Here is a 20,383-nt window from a genome sequence, read left to right as displayed (position 1 = left end):
GTGGAGGGAGAGGTCGGGGTACCCTCGGTCCAGGCCCACCTGCGGAGGTGCCGCCGGGTGTGGCGGACCGCCCGTTCTGCCCTGTTGCGGGCCCGGACGAGGGCCAAGACCCATGCAGATCGCCGCGTTCCCCGGCCCCTGCATACCAACCGGGGCAGGAGGTGTGGTTATCCACCAAGGACATCCCGCTCCAGGTGACATCCCAGAAACTGAAGGACCGTTTCATTGGGCCATTCCCCATCGCCAAAATCCTCAGTCCGGCCGCAGTGAAGCTGACACTCCCGGCTTCACTGCGGATCCATCCGGTTTTTCATGTCTCTAGACTCAAGCCATACCACGCCTCACCACTCTGCACCCCTGGACCCGAACCACCTCCTGCCCGAATCATCGACGGGGAGCCGGCATGGACTGTTCGTCGGCTCCTGGACGTCCGTCGGAAGGGCCGGGGTTTTCAGTACTTGGTGGACTGGGAGGGTTACGGACCCGAAGAACACTCCTGGGTGAAGAGGAGCTTCATCCTGGACCCGGCCCTTCTGGTCGATTTCTACCACCGACACCCGGACAAGCCTGGTCAGGCGCCAGGAGGCGCCCGTTGAGGGGGGGGTCCTGTTGTGTGGGCCGCTGAAGAGGAGGTACTGCTGGCCCACCACCACCAGTCGGCGCCCTGCTTGGAGTGCGGGCTTCAAGCATGAGAGGGCGCCAAGACAGAGAGTGACAGCTGTCACTCATTTACACCAGCTGTCACCAGTCACCTGCAGCTCTACAAAAGCTGGATCATTACTCCACCTCCTCGCCGAGAAATCATCTACCACTAGAGGTAATCTTCTCTGCTGTGATTATTGTTGTCTAACATTGTTCTGTGTGCAGCCGCATTCCTGTGGAGAGCCAGAAGAGGGACAAACAGGAGCTGCACGAGAGAAAACGTATCTGGAGGTGGAGGCTTTCCCTCCCGGAGGAATTGAGTGTAAAGGTTGCTGGGTGTGAGGACTCACACTCACCGCCTTCTGTTTCTTGTCTGCCAGCAGTACCAGGGCCGACAACGGAGGACAGAGACCACCTGGGGACTCAGGACTTGGCGGCTCCGGTGTTCTTCAGGCCGTTGGTGGTGGAAGCGGTGTGGGCTCCGGCTCTCCGATCATCAGAGGTCTCCTATCTTCGAGCCTGCCCACAGTCCTCTTGTGTACAATTGGCACCCATTATTTCTGTTTGTATTCCGTTGTGTACTTTCACAACATTAAATTGTTACTCCTTTCTTATCCATTGTCCGTTCATTTGCGCCCCCCTGTTGTGGGTCCGTGTTACGACACTTTCCCAACATGTAAAGCGCTTTGAGCATCTGATGCAGATGGAAAAGCGCTATATAAATGCAGTCCATTTACCAATTTATTTATAATAATGACTATTACTGCTGGTGCTGTTATTACTAATACTTAATTATACTTAGTAAAATGATAATACTGCTTTCAGTACTATTGCTACTAATACTAGAAATTATAATTATTATCGCTATATAATTGTTTGAGCTCAGAGTAAACATAATGAGCACTGAAATACAGTGAGGAAAATAAGTATTTGAACACCCTGCGAATTTGCAAGTTCTCCCACTTAGAAATCATGGAGGGGTCTGAAATTTTCATCTTAGGTGCATGTCCACTGTGAGAGACATAATCTAAAAAAAAAATCCGGAAATCACGATGTATGATTTTTTAATAATTTATTTGTATGTTACTGCTGCAAATAACACCTGTGAAAATCAATGTTAATATTTGTTACAGTAGCCTTTGTTTGCAATTACAGAGGTCAAACGTTTCCTGTAATTTTTCACCAGGTTTCCACACACTGCAGCAGGGATTTTGGTCTCCAAATCTTTCAGGTTTGGAGTGTCAGCTCCCTCCGAAGATTTTCTATTGAGTTCAGGTCTGGAGACTGGCCAGGCCACTCCAGGACCTTGAAATGCTTCTTAAGGACCCCCTCCTTAGTTGCCCTGTCTGTGTGTTTGGAGTCATTGTCAAGCTGGAAGACCCAGCCATGACCCATCTTCAATGCTCTTACTGAGGGAAGGTGGTTGTTTGCCAAAATCTTGCAATACATGACCCCATCCATCCTCCCTTCAATACTTTGCAGTCGTCCTGTCCCCTTTGCAGAAGAGCACCCCCAGAGTGTGATGTTCCACCCCCATGCTTCATGGTTGGGATGGTTTTCTTGGGGTTGTTCTCATCCTCTAAACATGATAAGTGGAATTGATTCCAAAAAGCTCTATTCTGGTCTCATATGACCACATGACCTTCTCCCATGCCTCCTCTGGATCATCCAGATGGTCACTGGTGAACTTCAAACAGGCCTGGACATGTGCTGGCTTGAGCAGGGGGACCTTGCTGCCCTGCAGGATTTTAAACCATGACAGCATCATGTGTTACTAATGTAATCTTGTGACTGTGGTCCCAGCTCTCTTCAGGTCATTGACCAGGTCCTTCTGTGTAGTTCTGAGCTTTCTCAGAATCATCCTTAGACCCACAAAGTAAGATCTTGCATGGACCGAGGGAGATTGACAGTCATCTTGTGTTTCTTCTTTCTCCACTTTCTAAAAAATAATCATAACAGTTATTGTCTTCTATCAAGCTGCTTGCCTGTTGACCTGTAGTCCATCCCAGCCTTGTGCAGGTCTACAGTTTTGTCCCTGGTGTCCTTAGACAGCTCTTTGGTCTTGGCTATGGTGGACAGGTTGGAGTGTGATTGATTGAGTGTGTGAACAGGTGTCTTTTATACAGGTAACAAGTTCAAACAGGTGCAGTTAATACAGGTAAAGAGTGCAGAATAAGAGGGCTTCTTAAGAAAAATTAACAGGTCTGTGTGAGCCAGAATTCTTGCTGGTTGGTAGGTGTTCAAATACTTATTTGCAGCAGTAACATACAAATAAATTATTAAAAAATAATACATTGTGATTTCCGTTTTATTTTTATTTTTTTATTATGTCTCTCACAGTGGACATGTACCTAAGATAAAAATTTCAGACCCCTCCATGATTTCTAAGTGGGAGAACTTGCAAAATCACAGGGTGTTCAAATACTTATTTTCCTCACTGTATATATTTGATTAAAATTTAATTTATATTTTTTTTATAAAATACATATTTTTAAAAAGAAATTATGATATCCAATAGCCTTACTGTTGTACAATTTTAATCCCAATTTTCCTGCTGCTTTAATCATTCTGTGGTCATATTTTGCATTTAAGGCACAAAGCAAAATCTTTGAGTTTCAGATTATGTCCTGAAAATGATTGATTTTCTTTGAAATTATAGATATCAGTTGGAGGTGCATCTTCTGTCACTGTTTGTTTACAGCAGGTGCAGCCATGTGCATTTTTACCTACAAAAGATGGCCACTGCACCAGCTGTCCTCTTACACTTATATGTACATGCTATAATAAGTGATATTATTTTGCTTTGTGATTTCAGGTGTGTGTGAGCTGCAGTCGGTGCAAGTTCTGTACTTTGCAGCCGGTCGCTGCTGTGCGCTGTTGAACTGTGTTTGGCTGCTGCAACTGCAGTGGTCGCAGTCGGGGGAGGAGCCACTGATACTTTGCTGCTGCAAGATACAGCTGACAGACAACAGCATCCACACAGCCGTCCATCACAGTGTGGGGACAGAAACGCTCTTCATCCTCAGCTCCACTGGACTCATCTGTATCTTCCACCAACCATGCAACTGCTGCCGCTCATTGTACTAATACAACTTTTACTGCAAATACTACAGTTAATAGTAATAATACATGTTACTACTAATACCACTGTGGCTTATACTGGAAATTCCCACATGAGGCTTGTACATCAAAATGTGAGTGAGTGAGTCATTTAGTTAGTCCACCCCAGCCTGTTTGTGTAGACAATTACCTAAAAACAAGAAATGTTACTTTGCTACTCAGCTAATTAGAAGAGCACATGATGAGGATGAAGTCATGACGTTGATACACCCCCATCAGTGTTTTTATGATGTCTGATAATTTCAATAATCTGATTTAATTTGTAAATCTGCTTTAGATCTGTGTTGCGCTTTCAATTTAAATTTATTTTCATTTATATAGTGCCAATCACAGAGTGCCTCAAGGCGCTTCACATAAGTAAGGTCTAACCTTACTAACCCCCAGAGCAGCAGTGGTAAGGAAAAACTTCTGAGGAAGAAACCTCAAGCAGACCAGACTCAAAGGGGTGACCCTCTGCTCGGGCCATTGCTACAAACATAAATTACAGAACAATTCACAAAATGAATATACAGAAAATGCTGTTGGTGCACAGGACAGGAGGGTCTCCAGCACAATTGCCACACCCATCTCTGGATGGAGCTGCACCTTAAACAGAAAAACCAGAATCAGGCATCAGAAAGACAAGAAATACAGTATAATTTGTCTTCATTAAACAACAAGAAAAACAGGAAATACTAAGGTGATCGCCGGCCACTAGCCCTGAGCTTCACTAAAAGACCCAGAATTTAGGTAAAGTTGAGGCCGCGGCACGCTCAGTTTCCTAATAAAATTAATTAAAAGAATAAAAAGCGTAGAACTATACTATGCCAGTATGCTAGCCATATGAAAGGGAAAATAAGTGCATCTTCAGTCTGGACTTGAAAGTCTCCACAGAATCTGACTGTTTTATTGACACAGAGATCATTCCACAGAACAGGAGCACGATAAGAGAAAGCTCTGTGACCCGCAGACTTCTTATTCACCCTAGGGACACAAAGTAGTTCTGCACCCTGAGAACGCAAAGCCTGGGCCGGTACGTAAGGTTTAATTAGGTCTGCTAGGTAGGTAGGTGCCAGTCCATGAACAATTTTATAGACTAGTAGCAGAACCTTAAAATCTGATTTCATTGGAACAGGGGTCGAACTTTCTGCTTCGTGTCAAAAGTCTGGCTGCAGCATTTTGAACCAATTGGAGAGCCCTAATGCTGGACTGTGGCTTTCTTTAACTCGCACCTTCAGCTGTGTGTAACATGACGGATGGCAGTCTCCTGGCCAGCGTTGACCTCCTCACATATCTGAGCTCTGATCTGACTGACGAGGAAGTAGCTCCATCTTCTTCCTCTCCCCCTTCCTTCTGTGTCCTCCAGGTGTCACCTGACCTCAGTACAGCTGTAGCCATCACAGAGGACCACGGTGCTATTGCTGTTGATCTCAATCATTACTTCAGGTATATGAGAAAAGGAGGTATTTCTGTAATATCTAGCACGTTCCTCAGTTTTGGATGGTTTGGCTTGAATGTCCAAATAGTTGAGAAGTTGCAACAAAAATATTTTTTATTTTCAAGTGTGGATAACAGAAATTACGAGAGCTCATGAAAAAACTCTACTGTATTGTATGTGCATTAATGGTTACTGTCCACCAGGTAGAGCTATTGCTCCATTTCAAGAACCTGAATTAGACTGCTGTAGGACACCAACAACAACCAACCTGTTGCTTATATTAGAAGATAAATAAGAATAGCAATAGAGGTATAGATCCAGTTTACTGACATGCACCCGTCACATAATACGAGTATTTGCTGCTGTTAAAGATGTTTTCAGGTGTTTATTAGCAGGATTGCTCCAGGATTACTATATGATTTTCAACAGATCACTTCAAAGATTGGTAGAATAATTCATCTTACCTGGGAGAAGAGCTCACTCCATGTTGACACTGATCAGGAACAAGATGTGGATCCTCTTTTACGCAGAGATAAGACAGTACTGGCAACCATTCAGCCCCAGTATCCTTAACACTGGAGCATCTGTGTGCTCTAGTTCCATACCATGGAAAAACACCACACAACCATTAGGGTACATCACCCCCCCCCCCCCCCTTTCCAAAAAGTTTTGAAAATCACCTTGTCCCTTTATTTTAGGTTTATTTTGTTACACTACCCAAGAAATTGCTACAGCACAAATTTCAGCAGAATCAAAATATATTTAAGGGGACTACCAAGGCTTTGAAATTCTGAGAAACCATCAAGAAAATAAAAAATTATGATTTCAAATAGTTGTTAATATACACTTTATTCATTGTTATGTATTGTCTCTTGACACAATAGAATCAGAGAGAGATGTTTCCTCTCCATATTCTGTAGTTTGCTAATTTCTGTAACAAACAGAATGACATGAGGTATTAAACTGAAAGTGAAATTAATATTGAAAGTTGTTGGGAAGTAAAATTGTCCGACCACCCCCCCCCCCCCCCCCCCCCCCCCAATAGGCAGAATACACTGTCTTTATTTTATCTGAGATGATATATGCCACCAGTCTACCATCAATCAGGAAAATTGGAAACTTAAATTTGCAGAGAATTATACTCCCACTGTGGTCCCCCTGAACATTAACCAGATCACTTGAAATTCACAATTACTATTTTTTGGAATGGAACATTTTTAAAGTGGGGACATAGAAATATGTGACTAAAGGGGAAAATGAAGAACCTTCTGTTTGACCCAAAGTCAAATTCACTGGCACCCAAGGATCAAGTGAAGAGATCCAACAGGATTGGCATTCAGTCATCTTCTTAAGTCACTGGTTAACGTACAAGTCTCACAACCACACAGTGAGACATTAAGCACCAACATCTAAAAGACTTGGACCTTCGCTGTCTTGCAAAGATATCTGCATTGCCAAACACCTCTGTTCAGTCTAACTCCGTAAACTTTTTCCAGGTGTTATCTTGATCTCAAAGGCTGAGCACCCAGAGACGAAAAAATCCACTGTTGAGCTTCATTAACATTTTCATTATTCAACAGTTCATCAATTTCTCAAGGACGTATTTACTATTAATACTTCTCACTACCTACACTGCCTCAAATTGTGTCTAAGTCAGTAGGTTTTGACCAGTTACCTTCACAATCTAACCAACAAACACACTTTTGAGTCAATTTATTTAAACGTGCTTCACAAGGGTAATTTGTAACCCAGTCCACCCCCTGAACAAGCACATTGGCAACAGTGGTCAGGAAAAACTCCCTCTGGCATTTTTTGATTATAGGAAGAAACCTCAAGCAAGCTGTACTCAGAGGGGTGACAATCTGCTTTGGCCATACGACCAAAAAAAACCCAAATAAACAAAGCACAACAAAGAATTGTCAAACATGCAAAGACAGAGATGATGGAACTATGTAAGCATCCATGTAACGTGCAGTGGTGATATGAACTATTTGTCCAAACAGTCAAGTGGTAAAGACACATGATGTAGAACACAACTGGGATCATCATAGTCAGCTGACAGTTCTTGTTCTTCATAAATCCCCACCAATGTCCACAGGTTCCCTAGTATCCCCATCAATCCACAACAGATCATGGCCCTCAACAGTCCATTTGCCCCAGTGAAAATCATGCCAATCGCCAGGATTCCAGCACTGTACAAATCATGTCATGCTCCTCTTCCACGTTAGACCTCCCGGCTAGCAGTGATGGCAGTCTGAGTGATCTAAATATGACCTCTTCTTGTTTTGGCTGCCTCCACCTTTGCCCAGTGACACCATAGTGGATCTGCTATGGATCCACATGTTGATTTGGCAAAAAAATCTTATGATGGATGCTCTTTGGTAATGAATTCCAAATGTGTGACTAGAATTGGGCACAGGTGCATAAAAGAAGTGATGACAAAAAAGAACCATTGAAAATACACTTTCAACATCTAGAAATCACACATGTTAGCCCCAGGGTTAGCAGAGTTAAAAACAAGAAACTGGACCCGAGATGCTTGACAGAGATTATTATCCACATTCAGGTCTCCCTGTTCAGCTGATGGTGATTTTGACTCAAGGGTAGGTTGGTTGTGTTCTTTTTAGACAATGATATCGTGTTGCAAGTGGAGGACAAAACAGAACAGGCCTGATATTAATATTTCTGTCTCCCAGGATTCATCCAGATCACTTGCTGTGTGCTGTGCCCACTCCTCCTCTCCCACTGTGCCCTCCAAACCCTAAAGACCAGGACAGCTTGTCCAGCTCAAACTACAGCCTTGCTGCACTGGGACACACCTTCTGCACTGACCGGTAATCTGCTAAGAGTAGATCATGATGGGATGTCTGATAGAACAATTGGTACATGTTCTGATCCATTTCCAAAGGCATGGAGATATTAGAGGTCCAGCCCAGATACTGTATTTAGGGATTTGGAGACGAGCACTGGCACCAATCTGCTTCAGGGTCTATATCAGACTTACGTCTCTTCTATATGACTGCCCAAACATCAGCATAAATGTTGTGGAGCATCAGTTGACACTGCAAGATTCTGTGAACTTTGTGACTCAGAAGTAGACTGTAGTTGTGAATTGTGTACTTATCTTATTTGTGTTAGTCCATATGCTTAGGGTATGCCCAATCTGTTCCCAGTACATGTTGGGATATGCTCCAGCACCTATCATAACGCCCAAACAGACAGGCAAAGTCAGTTTAAGTAGCAGGAAAATACCAAGTAGTCTTTCCAAAAATAAGGCCTGATATCTTCCTTAATCTTGCAGTAAGTACTTACAGGCAATTCTGTGGTAACACAATTACAACGATAGCATTTGTTGTGATTATAATTCTGTACTGTAGAATTACCCTTACTTTAAAAATTGTGGTTAATTTTCAGCCTGGTTTTTACAGCGTAATGATTACTGGAAATAAAATCTTAGTTTTTAATCTTTTTCTTCATTTGATATTTATAGGTCATGTCACTTATCTGACCTTTTTCTTGGCCTCCAATCTAGCTCCTGGGAATCTCGGTTGGCTTCCATTTACAGCAAAGCCCAAAAGTCAGTGGCTCCCTCTGCCTCCTCTGTCAAGCCTTCCAGGACCTCCTGGGTGTCCTCGCTCGCTCACTTGGAGTCCCACCAGGCTCTGACCTCGGCCCACAGCAAGAGCACCCCCTTTTGGTGCACATGTCACCTTCTCTGTCCCTGAACTGTCCCGTCCATGTCTACTCGCCGTTTCAGAGTTCTCTGCCCTCCTGACTTTCATCTCCCCTGGCAACAAACAGACAACAGTGGCCTTCTGGGATTTGGAGTCTGGGAATGTGAGCTATCACCAGACGGTTGGTGAGGCTGTTCCAATTCAGCGCTGTGGAGAGCGACACCACAGACTGCTACTGAAGAGTAAGCCGCTGACAATATAACATGTTCATGGATCTCAGCAGCTTGTTTATTATCCAAATAAACTGAAACTGCTGTTGTCTGTCTGTGTGACACAAATGTTAAAACATTTTTGGGAAACAAAGCACTCAGTCATCCCTGTTTTTATTTGTTCTCTCCCCCAGAAACTGGTGTGTTTCAGGTCTTGTTCTCAGTTTCCCAGCAGGACCTTGTCAGCAGGCTGATGTTGTTTGGCAGCGCAGCAGTAGTAGATGCAATCTGTCATTTGAACAGCTGGGGGCGCTGCTCCATCCCCATTCATGCGCTGCAGGTAGGGGCAGTGCAAATCTTTTCCCACATGCAAATCAGTCAGTTTTTGTTCTTATTTATAGCACCTTTCAACTGCTTGACAAGGGATATGAAACAAATATACAGTGCATCCTGAAATATTCACAGCACTTTTTTCCGCATTTTGTTATGTTACAGGCTGTTCCAAAATGTAGTAAATAATTTTCTCCCCTCAAAATTCTACTTACAACACCCCATAATGACAACATGAAAAAAGTGTTTTGTTTTTTTAAGTTTTGCAAATTTATTAAAAATAAAAACTACGGTATTTTGTTGGTGCACCCTTGGCAGCAGTTACAGCATCAAGTTTTCTTGAATATGATGCCACAAGCTTGATGCACCTATCTTTGGGTAGTTTTGTCCATTCGTTTTTGCAGCACCTCTCAAGCTCCATCAGGTTGGATGGGGAGCGTTGGTGCACAGCCATTGTCAGATCTCTCCAGAGATGTTCAATCAGATTCGGGTCTGGGCTCTGCTGGGATACTCAAGGACATTCACAGAGTTGTCCTGAATCTACTCCTTTGATATCTTGGCTGTGTGCTTAGGGTCATTGTCATGCTGAAAGATGAACCGTTGCCCCAGTCTGAGGTCAAGAGCGTTCTGGAGCAGGTTTTCATCAGCATGTCTCTGTACATTGCTGTATTCATCTTTCCCTCAACCCTGACTAGTCTCCCCAGTTGCTGCTGCGAAAAACATCCCCACAGCATGATGCTGCCACCACCATGCTTCACTGTAGGGATGGTAACTGGTTTTAATAAAGAGCAGTGACATTGCAGAACCATGTGACATTCTCCGCTTCTAGTATTGACTGACTGATCATCTTGAGATGAAGATTGAACTACAGTTAAGAAGTTGTATTTTCAGGATGTGGTCCAACAAGTCTCTGTAATATTTTGTCACTGTTATTAATAGAAATATGACAAAAGTTGATCTTGATGCAGAGGTATGTACATGGATCCCGGAGGGTAAGGCGGTAATTTATTTGAATGGGTTGGCTACTTATCTGTTGAGGTAAACCTGGCCATAGAGAACCACATGCTGCAGGCAATGGACAACATATCTTTGCAGGCAGCAAATATTTTATTTTCCGGACCTTGCTACTACCTACATTTTTGTGCCCTGCATGTCAATTATGGGAACTCCAAGTCTGGCATACATCTTAGGTGTAAAATCAACACTTCAGTGTAGATAGTTTTCTCTTGATAAGAGCTGAAAAATGAATGTGTCAAGGTTTTGTGTGTTGCAGGCTGGGCTGAAAAACCGCCAGCTGGACACCGTGGATTTCTACCTGAAGAGTAAAGAAAACATCTTGAGCCCCTCTGCGTCTTTCAGCAACATGGATCAGCCAGTGTTCACTGAGCTCAACCTGAAAGGGTGTGTGTAGGCACTCAAGAAAATACTTCACACAGTTACATTTCTCTTGCTATGTATATTTCAAAATGTAAATAAATATGACCAAAAATAGCAGTATCTAAAAAGCTGAATTAAAAACTAAAATATAATAGCATTATTGAGGCTTTTGCAGAGTATGGGAAGCGCATTGCATTCACTGGATTTAAAAAAATTTGAGCCCTGATCTTGTAATAATGAGAAAGATCTTGTAATTACAAGATTTTTTTTTTATGTGAGTTTGGTAGCACTACAGACCATAAATGTGACATTATTGAGTTTTATCAAAGTATTTCCTTTCACCGTGGTAATTGTTGGACGGTCCCTGAGCTCGGGTCTCACAGCCGGCTGCACGTCAGATCAGTGTAATTCATAAAGAACAGACGACATCTATTTTGGTGAGACACCTGTTGCCCTCACTGGAGGAATTTCATTCATTCAAGAACACCTCATGAGAAAAGCCACACTTTGTGTGCGATCACAGTGCACCTTCGGTGGTTACAAATCGGCTAATTTTCAATATGATTGGGAATTCTCATGTTTATCTTTACTGATGGATCGGAAGCAATGGAATTGCATAAACACGTTTTCTTCGTGGATGTGCAGTATGTGGTTCTGAGCAAAGCAGTGGTCAATGTGACACCTCATAATCAGGGACAAAGAGGGGTGAACCCCCAGCCAGGTACATGTCAGTCTGGGTGGCCCCATGCTACTGAAGCACATTGTACGGAAGTTGGATTAAAACAATTAGACCTTATGTTGTAATTATGGAAAAGATCTCATATTACGAGATCAAGGTCTAATATTCTGTCCCAAGGGGGGACAGAGAAGGTGATGGCTTGGGGGAGGTGATGGTCTAGTGGTTTAAAGCATTGGGCTTGAGACCAGAGGATCCTCGGTTCAAATCCCAGCCTGGCCGGAAAATCACCAAGGGCCCTTGTCCCAGTGTGTACTGGGTGCCTTGTATGGCAGCACCCTGGCATCGGGGTGAATGTGAGGCATTATTTGTAAAGCGCTTTGAGCGTCTGATTGCAGATGGAAAAGCGCTATATGCAGTGGCTTGCAATAGTATTCAGACCCTTGGTATTTCACATATTTTTGTTTGTTTATGGCGTTTCAAACCTGATATATATATATATTCTATATATATATATATAGTATATAATATATATATATATATATATAGACGTGCGGAATTCCTCCGCACGTCTGTCTCAATGTGCCGAAAAAGTGCTGATGTCCCCGTCTTTTCACAATTCCTGTGCTAGTCAGACGACGTCCCGGATAAAACACAGTGTCCAGTTTGAAATGAACTGCACATTCCACTGTTACAGGAGTTTTTGTCATGGAAAGAGGAGCAGAGGCTTTGCGCATCGCGGTGGTGCCGCATGGCGCACAGCAACGCCGTGATGAAGCCTCACGGGACATGTTCTGGCATGTCCAGGCACATCCACAATTTCTCGGATAATCACTCGATGGAAAAACCACTGACAGCTGTCTGAATGCCATCTCAAAGCCGTCCTGTGAGACCAAAACAGAGGTGTTCCTTTGTCTCGCTCCATCAGCAAATCGGTTGTGACCCGCTCGGCTTTCCATGACAAAATCTCTTGTTAAAAGTGAAATCTGCCGGAAAATGGTTGATGTCCAGCTCTTGTGATAACCAGAGAAAGTGCACACAATGGTCTCGGATCCACAGAGCCATCCGTTTAGAAATGATCCGGTGGTTTGTGGCGCTCGATGGCGGCACGGAGCGCGGCGCGCCGAGTGTCCTTAAAGCCGTCCTTAAAGCTGTAGTAACAGTCCTTATTCTCTGTGAGCTGTAACATTTCACCGAAAGCCAGATAAATTTTTCGAATGGTTTCCAGCGCCAGTCTCTAACAGTTTCTGAAAAAATTCTGATGGATAAAATAAGCCCAAATCATTCCGCCATTTCTTGACAATGAACATCCGCCTCACTCAAGCCTGATCACAGGCGAATGACGCAACCAACAGGCGTGGAAAAAACTCACGCATGCGCACGAGGGTTCAAATCCATAGGTTTTTGAAAAAAATAATAAGGTCGGATACTTTTCTAATAGACCTCGTATATACTAAGACTCCTTAGACTCAAACTGAATTTTAGAAATTTTTATATTGAGAAACCTGATTTACTTTTTGTATTTGATATAGACCCTGATTTACTTTTTGTATTTGAAATGCCATAAACAAATTAAAATACGTGAAATACCAAGGGGCTGAACACTTTTGCAAGCCACTGTAAATGCAGTCCGTTTACCATTTAAATTATTATTATTTTTTTTTTTTGATCCAGCAAATGCAATGTGCTTCTATTAGCAGAGATATGCATGCATTCTATGATTTTGTTTTACACTAGGGAGTTGCCACCTGTCACTGTGTAACAGATAATCACACCTTGATTAATATTTTTTGTTATAATGAAAGAGAATGAACACAGATGATACTGTATTTGATTGTAGCTCCAACTGTCTGGTCCCTGTGTGGGGAGTAGGAAAAGCTTAGAAAATCCCCAGTGAAATCATGGGGAGACCCCAACAACAAAAACAAATTATGCTCTTTGTGATGAATCTTGTGTGGTAGAAGGCTGAACATGTGACCATTAGTGGCACGAAAACACCATGGTAGTCTGGCATTATCTTGGTAAAATGTAACGTTTTATTGACATGTCACTTTTTGTTTGTTGAGAAAAAGAATTCTTGGAGATGATGGAGAACTTCTGTGGGCTTGTTGCCATCATCCATCTTCTTTCCTCTAAGGTTCAGACGGAATGTTTGGATGTCATAGCACAAGGCAACAAAGTGCCTCTTGAAAGGCTTAAATTATTTGATAGATATTGTGCTAACGGTATTTGTGTGTGTGTGTGTGTGTGTGTGTGTGTGTGTGCAGGCGTGTCAGGAGTTATGTCCTGCATTGAATCTCCTGTGTTCAGCAGTCAGGTACTCAAACAGCGACGTTCAGAGCCGACAGTTCTCAGAGCAGCTGCTCAATATCACCTTGAACTTTGTCAACACACAGATCCGCTCTGTGTGTCTAACACACAGTACCCAGGTGCATTCACACCACTGCACAAACACAATCACCAGTGTCGCCGATCGAATGGTCCCCCCCTAAAAATTGGTCCGCCCTGCCTTCTCATGCGCATGTGTCATTACCGCGGTTCACGGATTATCACCTTGTTTCTGCTTTCAAACTGCACTCAGTCATCATCTGTCTCAGCGACAAATATCTGAAGCTTTTGTACAACAATCATTTCCACATACATTCAGCATTATTTCATCATAAAAGATGGAGGAAGCAATCAGAGCGCTGCAGCTTACACAAGCTGCTAACTGATGCGTTCACTGCTCGTCGATCATTTCAAAGCGTCACCATGTATCGCCTCGTTTCTGCTTACAAGTGACTTTAGAATGATTTAAGAAGTTTTACCTTGTCAACTGATAATCCCATGAATCCATTTGATCGCTTTGGGTGAAGAGACTCTATTTCAGACGAGCTGCTGAGCTCCGAAATGACGCATGCGCAGTGGAGGCAGGGCGGATCAATTTTTAGGGGGGGGGCATTAAGTCTGCGACACCGGCACTTCCACAGTTATTGTCAGAGGCATTTCGATTTTAATGTTCAGAGAGTTACACGCTGCTGTTCTGTGTCACTGTCTCGTCTGCAGATGAGACTGAAGGTGTGCGCAACTGTGTGGACGTTCTGGACCGGTACGTCACAGAGCTGAGGAGCTATATGAAGAGATTCCCCTGGCCAGCAGGGGGTGGCGTGTCCAACACAGATGCCACAGCTCCTGCTCAGGAAGCTGTGCAGGAAGAGTGGGAGCAGCTGCCAATGGAGGTGAAAACATAAGCGCAAACACATGAAGAGTTTCATATTGTCTGGACTTAACCGTGTTTGTGTGCACCCTGCAGGAAGTGGTGCGTCAGTCGATTTTAACTAATCAGATCCCAAGAGCTCAGGCTGCACTGAGGAAGCGTGGCAGGCCGGAGCAGCGACTGTCCGCTCTGAGGATGGAGGGTCTGCGTCAAGTCTTCTCCTGCCTGCAGAGCCGGAATCTGCACACCGCCAGCACGCTCCTTACCAACATGGTGAGTTTCACCTCAGTCACAGAATGAGTTTATTCAACTTTCTTCATGATTTACCGTTTAGCTGCAAAAAAACTAGACTTAAATGTTTTCTGAAAACAGCTATATAATATTTTGCCTCTTAATGTTGTGAAAAGTAATGTTTGTTTACGGCACTGTTACGTACGTAGTAACAGGAACAGGTCTTTCTAAGGAAATACCTGACAGACAGAATCAATGAAGTGGAGGAACCAAACATGCTTCTCCTTTAAACGTGAATTAACTAACATGAGCTGAAGGTTTCTGTCTATGCAGACAAATGTTAAACAGTAGCTGATTTTCTTTTTCAGGGTTTCAATGTGAATAAAGAGCTTGACAATATCTGCGTCTACACTGATGACAAGGACCTTAGGGAGTTTGTGGTGAGCCTGGCATTTTATAATATACACAAAAACCACTGCTTGTGTTATTGCTAGAAACACACATAAATGTGCTTGGTTTTTATTTTTTGTCAAGGTTCTAAATATACAGTATACAAGGATCTTATCATGCCCCTGTTCTGTGGAATGATCTCCCTGCGTCAATAAAACAGTGAGATTCTGTGAAGATTTTCAAGTCCAGACTTAAGACGCACTTATTTTCCCTTTCATATGGCTAGCATACTGGTACAGTTTTGTTTTACGCTTTTTACTCTTTTAATTCATTTATTAGTAATTGGAGTGGGCTGCAGCCTCAACTTTACCTAAATTCTGGGGTCTTTTAGTGAAGTTTAGGGCTAGTGGCCGGTGATCATCTTAGTATTTCTCTGTTTTTCTTGTTGTTTAATGCTGGCAAATTATACAGTATTTTTTGTCTTTCTGATGCCTGATTCTGTTTTTTCTCTCTGTTTAAGGTGCAGCTCCATCCAGAGATGGGAGTTGTATTTGTGTTGGCGATCCTCCTGTCCTGTGCGCCAATAGCATTTCTTGTATATTAGTCCGTGAATTGTTGCGTGAATTGTTCTGTAATTTATGTTTGTAGCATGGCCCAAGCAGAGGGTCACCCCTTTGAGTCTGGTCTGCTTGAGGTTTCTTCCTCAGAGGGAGTTTTTCCTTACCACTGTTGCTCTGGGGGTTAGTAAGGTTAGACCTTACCTGTGTGAAGCGCTTTGAGGCAACTCTGTTGTGATTTGGCGCTATATAAATGAAAATAAATTGAAAAAAAAAAATTTTTTTTCTTTTGATGAAATGGTCTTTAGTCAGACTTGTGCTCATATTGAACTTGTTGGATAAACCGGTTAGTGCTGCAACACATGCACTGAATTTAGGGGTCCGTCACACATAGTGTGAGTTTGGTCGATTTGTGTACAACTCAGGGTGACACACAGCGGTAGAGTCGAATGAGTGCACCACAAAATATTGCGCCGACGGGCAGGCGTGCACGATGCTGGCTCAACGGTTCATGCACGCGATGGTGTCTGTCGAGCAGCAACACAGTGTCAGCTGCTGCAGCTGATCGCATTGTGTTCCATGGGACGAGCTGCACCACATCACGCTGCTGATGTGGAGGAAAATGAAATAAAACCAGCTGTATAATTAGTGAGTATCACTGGGTTGATATGAATAATACATAAAGGTGGACGCAGTACAGAACCCCACAGTTAAACAACCCTGGTTTAAAAACCAGGGTTTCAGACATGTTCAGCTGGGAGGAGACCGCTGAGAAGACCTGATATGCTGGAGGGATTGTAAGATTGTAACTCCCAAGAACGCCTTGGGATACCCACAAAAAAACATTCAGTGCTTGATCTGTGTATTTCCACTGTGACTCAGACAAGTGGCAGAAAATGAATGACTGAAGATTTAGATATTCTCCAAAAAATGACCAAAGACCTGTGAGCAATGTTACCTTACATGATGTGTATTGCAATGCAGCATTGATGGTAATCAAGTCAAACAAGTACACATTTCTGATTTCTGGTGGTTTTTATGTATGTATGTATGTATTTGTTGATCCTTTTTTTTTGGGGGGGGGGGGTCATTTGAGGTGCCCTGTGAAAGCCCTAGGTGCCCTAAGAGCCCTAGTTTGAGTGTAGGGGTGTGTCCAACTCCATTTTGCTATTTATGTATCGTAAGCATGGTTCAGGGCACACAGGGCTGTATTTAGTCACTTAAAGTAATCACTTAAATTAAACCGATCACATTGTCAACTGTCACCTTTAAGAACCAGGTGTGCTAGTTCCTGACACAATGCTGTTAAGAATGCAAACTCAAGTAGGAGGCTTTCTGATGAGGAAACGTATCTGGATAAAGTACAGAGTACGTGAGTGGATCGTTTTTGGGAACACCCACCAAGGCTCCCTGAGGTGAAGCAGTAAAGTCACTTTTAATTCAGCTCAGATTTGTTGTGTGTGTATAGGTAGTATATGTACACAGTGACCCTCCCTGTATATGGTGTGTCGAAATATTACGCAACATAAAAACCAAAAAAACTCTGTACTCAACTTCAGACTGTTTTGGGGGAAAGTCTTCTGGCCTGCCACCGGGATGTTTAGGATCCTCGGTTCCTCCCGGGATCACGGCTAAGGAGGAGGTTAAAGTCCCTCCCAATCTGACGGCGGTGCCCGTGGAATACCATGATCTGGCTGACGTCTTCAGCAAAGATCTGGCACTCACTCTTCCACCGCACCGACCGTACGATTGTGCCATTGATTTGATTCCGGACGTTGAGTACCCGTCCAGTAGACTGTACAACCTCTCACGTCCGGAACGCGAATCAATGGAGACCTACATCCGGGACTCCTTAGCTGCCGGGTTGATCCGGAACTCCACCTCCCCGATGGGTGCTGGTTTCTTTTTTGTGGGCAAGAAAGACGGCGGACTCCGTCTATGCATCGATTACAGGGGGTTGAACGAGATCACGGTTCGCAATCGATACCCATTGCCCCTCTTGGATTCGGTGTTCACACCCCTGCATGGAGCCCAAATATTCACCAAACTTGATCTTAGGAATGCGTACCACCTAGTTCGGATCCGGAAGGGAGACGAATGGAAGATGGCATTTAACACCCCGTTAGGTCATTTTGAGTACCTGGTCATGCCGTTTGGTCTCACCAATGCGCCCGCGACGTTCCAAGCATTGGTTAACGACGTCTTGCGGGACTTCCTGCATCGGTTTGTCTTCGTATATCTGGATGATATACTCATCTTTTCCCCGGACCCTGAGACCCATGTCCGGCATGTACGTCAGGTCCTACAGCGGTTGTTAGAAAACCGGTTGTTTGTGAAGGGCGAGAAGTGTGAGTTTCACACCGCACTTCTTTGTCCTTCCTGGGGTTTATCATCTCCTCCAACTCCGTCGCCCCGGATCCGGCCAAGGTTGCGGCGGTGAGGGATTGGCCCCAACCAAAAAGCCGTAGGAAGCTGCAACAGTTCCTCGGCTTTGCAAACTTCTACAGGAGGTTCATTAAGGGTTACAGTCAGGTTGTTAGCCCCCTGACCGCCCTGACCTCCACTAAAGTCCCCTTCACCTGGTCGGACCGGTGCGAGGCCGCGTTTAGGGAGTTGAAACGCCGGTTTTCGTCTGCGCCAGTTCTGGTGCAGCCTGATCCTACTCGCCAGTTTGTAGTGGAGGTGGACGCCTCAGACTCAGGAATAGGAGCCGTGCTGTCCCAGAGCGGGGAGTCCGATAAGGTTCTCCATCCTTGTGCCTACTTTTCCCGCAGGTTGACCCCTGCTGAGCGGAATTATGACGTGGGCAATCGAGAACTCCTCGCGGTGAAGGAGGCTCTGGAAGAGTGGAGACACCTGTTGGAGGGAGCTACGGAGCCTTTCACGGTTTTTACAGACCACCGGAACCTGGAGTACATCCGGACCGCCAAGCGGCTGAACCCCAGGCAAGCCCGCTGGTCCCTGTTCTTCGCACGCTTTGACTTCCGGATCACCTACCCGCCCCGGGACTAGGAATCAACGATCCGATGCACTGTCCCGGTGCACGAAGAGGAGGCCAAGGCTGAGTTGTCGGACCCCATCGACACCATCCTTCCCGAGTCCACTGTCGTGGCCACCCTCACCTGGGACGTGGAGGAGACCGTCCGGGAGGCCCAGGCAAGGAACCCGGACCCGGGAGATGGTCCGAAGAACAAACTTTACGTCCCACCAGAGGCTAGGGCTGCCGTCTTGGACTTCTGCCACGGATCCAAGCTCTCCTGTCATCCCGGAGTGCGTAGGACCGTGGCAGTATCCAGCAGCGCTTCTGGTGGGCGTCACTGGAAGCCGACGTCCGGACTACGTCCAGGCCTGTATCACCTGTGCCAGGGGCAAGGCGGACCATCACAAGACCAGGGGTCTCCTCCAACCCCTGCCTGTGCCTCATCGCCCCTGGTCCCACATCGGCCTGGACTTCGTCACGGGCCTCCCGCCGTCCCAGGGCAACACCGCCATACTGACGATAGTGGACCGGTTCTCCAAGGGGCCCACTTCGTGGCCCTCCCGAAGCTCCCAACGGCCCAGGAGACAGCAGACCTCCTGGTCCACCACGTCGTGCGTCTGCATGGGATACCGTCGGACATCGTCGGATCGTGGTCCCCAGTTCTCCTCGCAGGTCTGGAGGAGTTTTTGTAAGGAGCTGGGGGCCACCGTACTCTCGTCCGGGTATCACCCACAGACGAACGGCCAGGCAGGCCTTTCACCGCCAGAGTGGAAGCACGCGAGTCGAGCGTCGCTGCAGTGTCTCCTCCTGCTGGCCCGGAGCCTAATATAGATGTTCCACTGGCCGTTCAACTACCCCCCCCACCGTCCCCTGAAGCTTACATAAGTCCTCCCGAACCGTACGGAGGCTGTGGAAACGTGCGCAGACTTCCTAATGCAGTGTTCGCTCGTTTTTGCACAGCGTCCAGTTATGTACGCATTAGACGCCACCCGGGTGGCTTATGTAATTAATCTGCTTCGAGGTGAGGCACGCGCTTGGGCTACAGCGCTCTGGGAACAGGATTCATGGCTTCTGACATCATACGCTGGGTTTATACGGGAATTCAAACAAGTGTTTGATCATCCCAACAGAGGCGAGACTGCCTCGACCGTGCTGGTCACTGAGACAGGGGCGTCGGAGCGCAGCTGATACGCTGTCGACTTCCGCATCGCGGCTGCGAGGTCTGGCTGGAATGACGTTGCGCTCCGCGCTGCCTTCATAAGCGGACTGTCTCCAGTACTGAAGGAGCATTTGCTGGCTAAGGACGAACCGCAGGATTTCGACGGGCTTGTCAATCTGGTTATACGCTTAGACAACCGCTTAAATGAACACCGTCGGGAGCAGGCCGGGGGGCGTGGCCGGGCACAAGCCGTCCCTCTCTCTTCCGGGTCAGAAAGGGTGACGTCGTCCCCACGCTCCATTGCCAGTGGGCTCCGTGTGGCAACAGCCCCCTGCTGACGAAGCTATGGACACGAGCAGGGCCAAAGTGAGATCTGATGTCAGACAAAGGAGGCTGGCCCGCGGAGTGTTTTTACTGTGGCTCAT

At 45.4% G+C, this 20,383-nt stretch overlaps 1 protein-coding gene across 1 annotated transcript in view; it reads left to right on the top strand.

Annotated features, from left to right (window-relative positions):
- The window catches only part of spg11 (SPG11 vesicle trafficking associated, spatacsin), a 102,347-nt gene that overhangs the window by 19,779 nt on the left and 62,185 nt on the right, over window positions 1-20,383 (top strand). The window contains 10 exon segments of the mRNA XM_034175533.1: window positions 3,458-3,685; window positions 4,980-5,187; window positions 7,876-8,013; window positions 8,712-8,862; window positions 8,864-9,095; window positions 9,257-9,402; window positions 10,666-10,795; window positions 14,491-14,663; window positions 14,738-14,914; window positions 15,241-15,312. Coding sequence (XP_034031424.1) covers window positions 3,458-3,685; window positions 4,980-5,187; window positions 7,876-8,013; window positions 8,712-8,862; window positions 8,864-9,095; window positions 9,257-9,402; window positions 10,666-10,795; window positions 14,491-14,663; window positions 14,738-14,914; window positions 15,241-15,312 — 1,655 coding nt within the window.

Source organism: Thalassophryne amazonica, chromosome 8 (genome assembly GCF_902500255.1).
Source record: "Thalassophryne amazonica chromosome 8, fThaAma1.1, whole genome shotgun sequence".
NCBI classification, from domain to species: domain Eukaryota; kingdom Metazoa; phylum Chordata; class Actinopteri; order Batrachoidiformes; family Batrachoididae; genus Thalassophryne; species Thalassophryne amazonica.
This window is presented reverse-complemented; position numbering and strand designations above follow the sequence as displayed.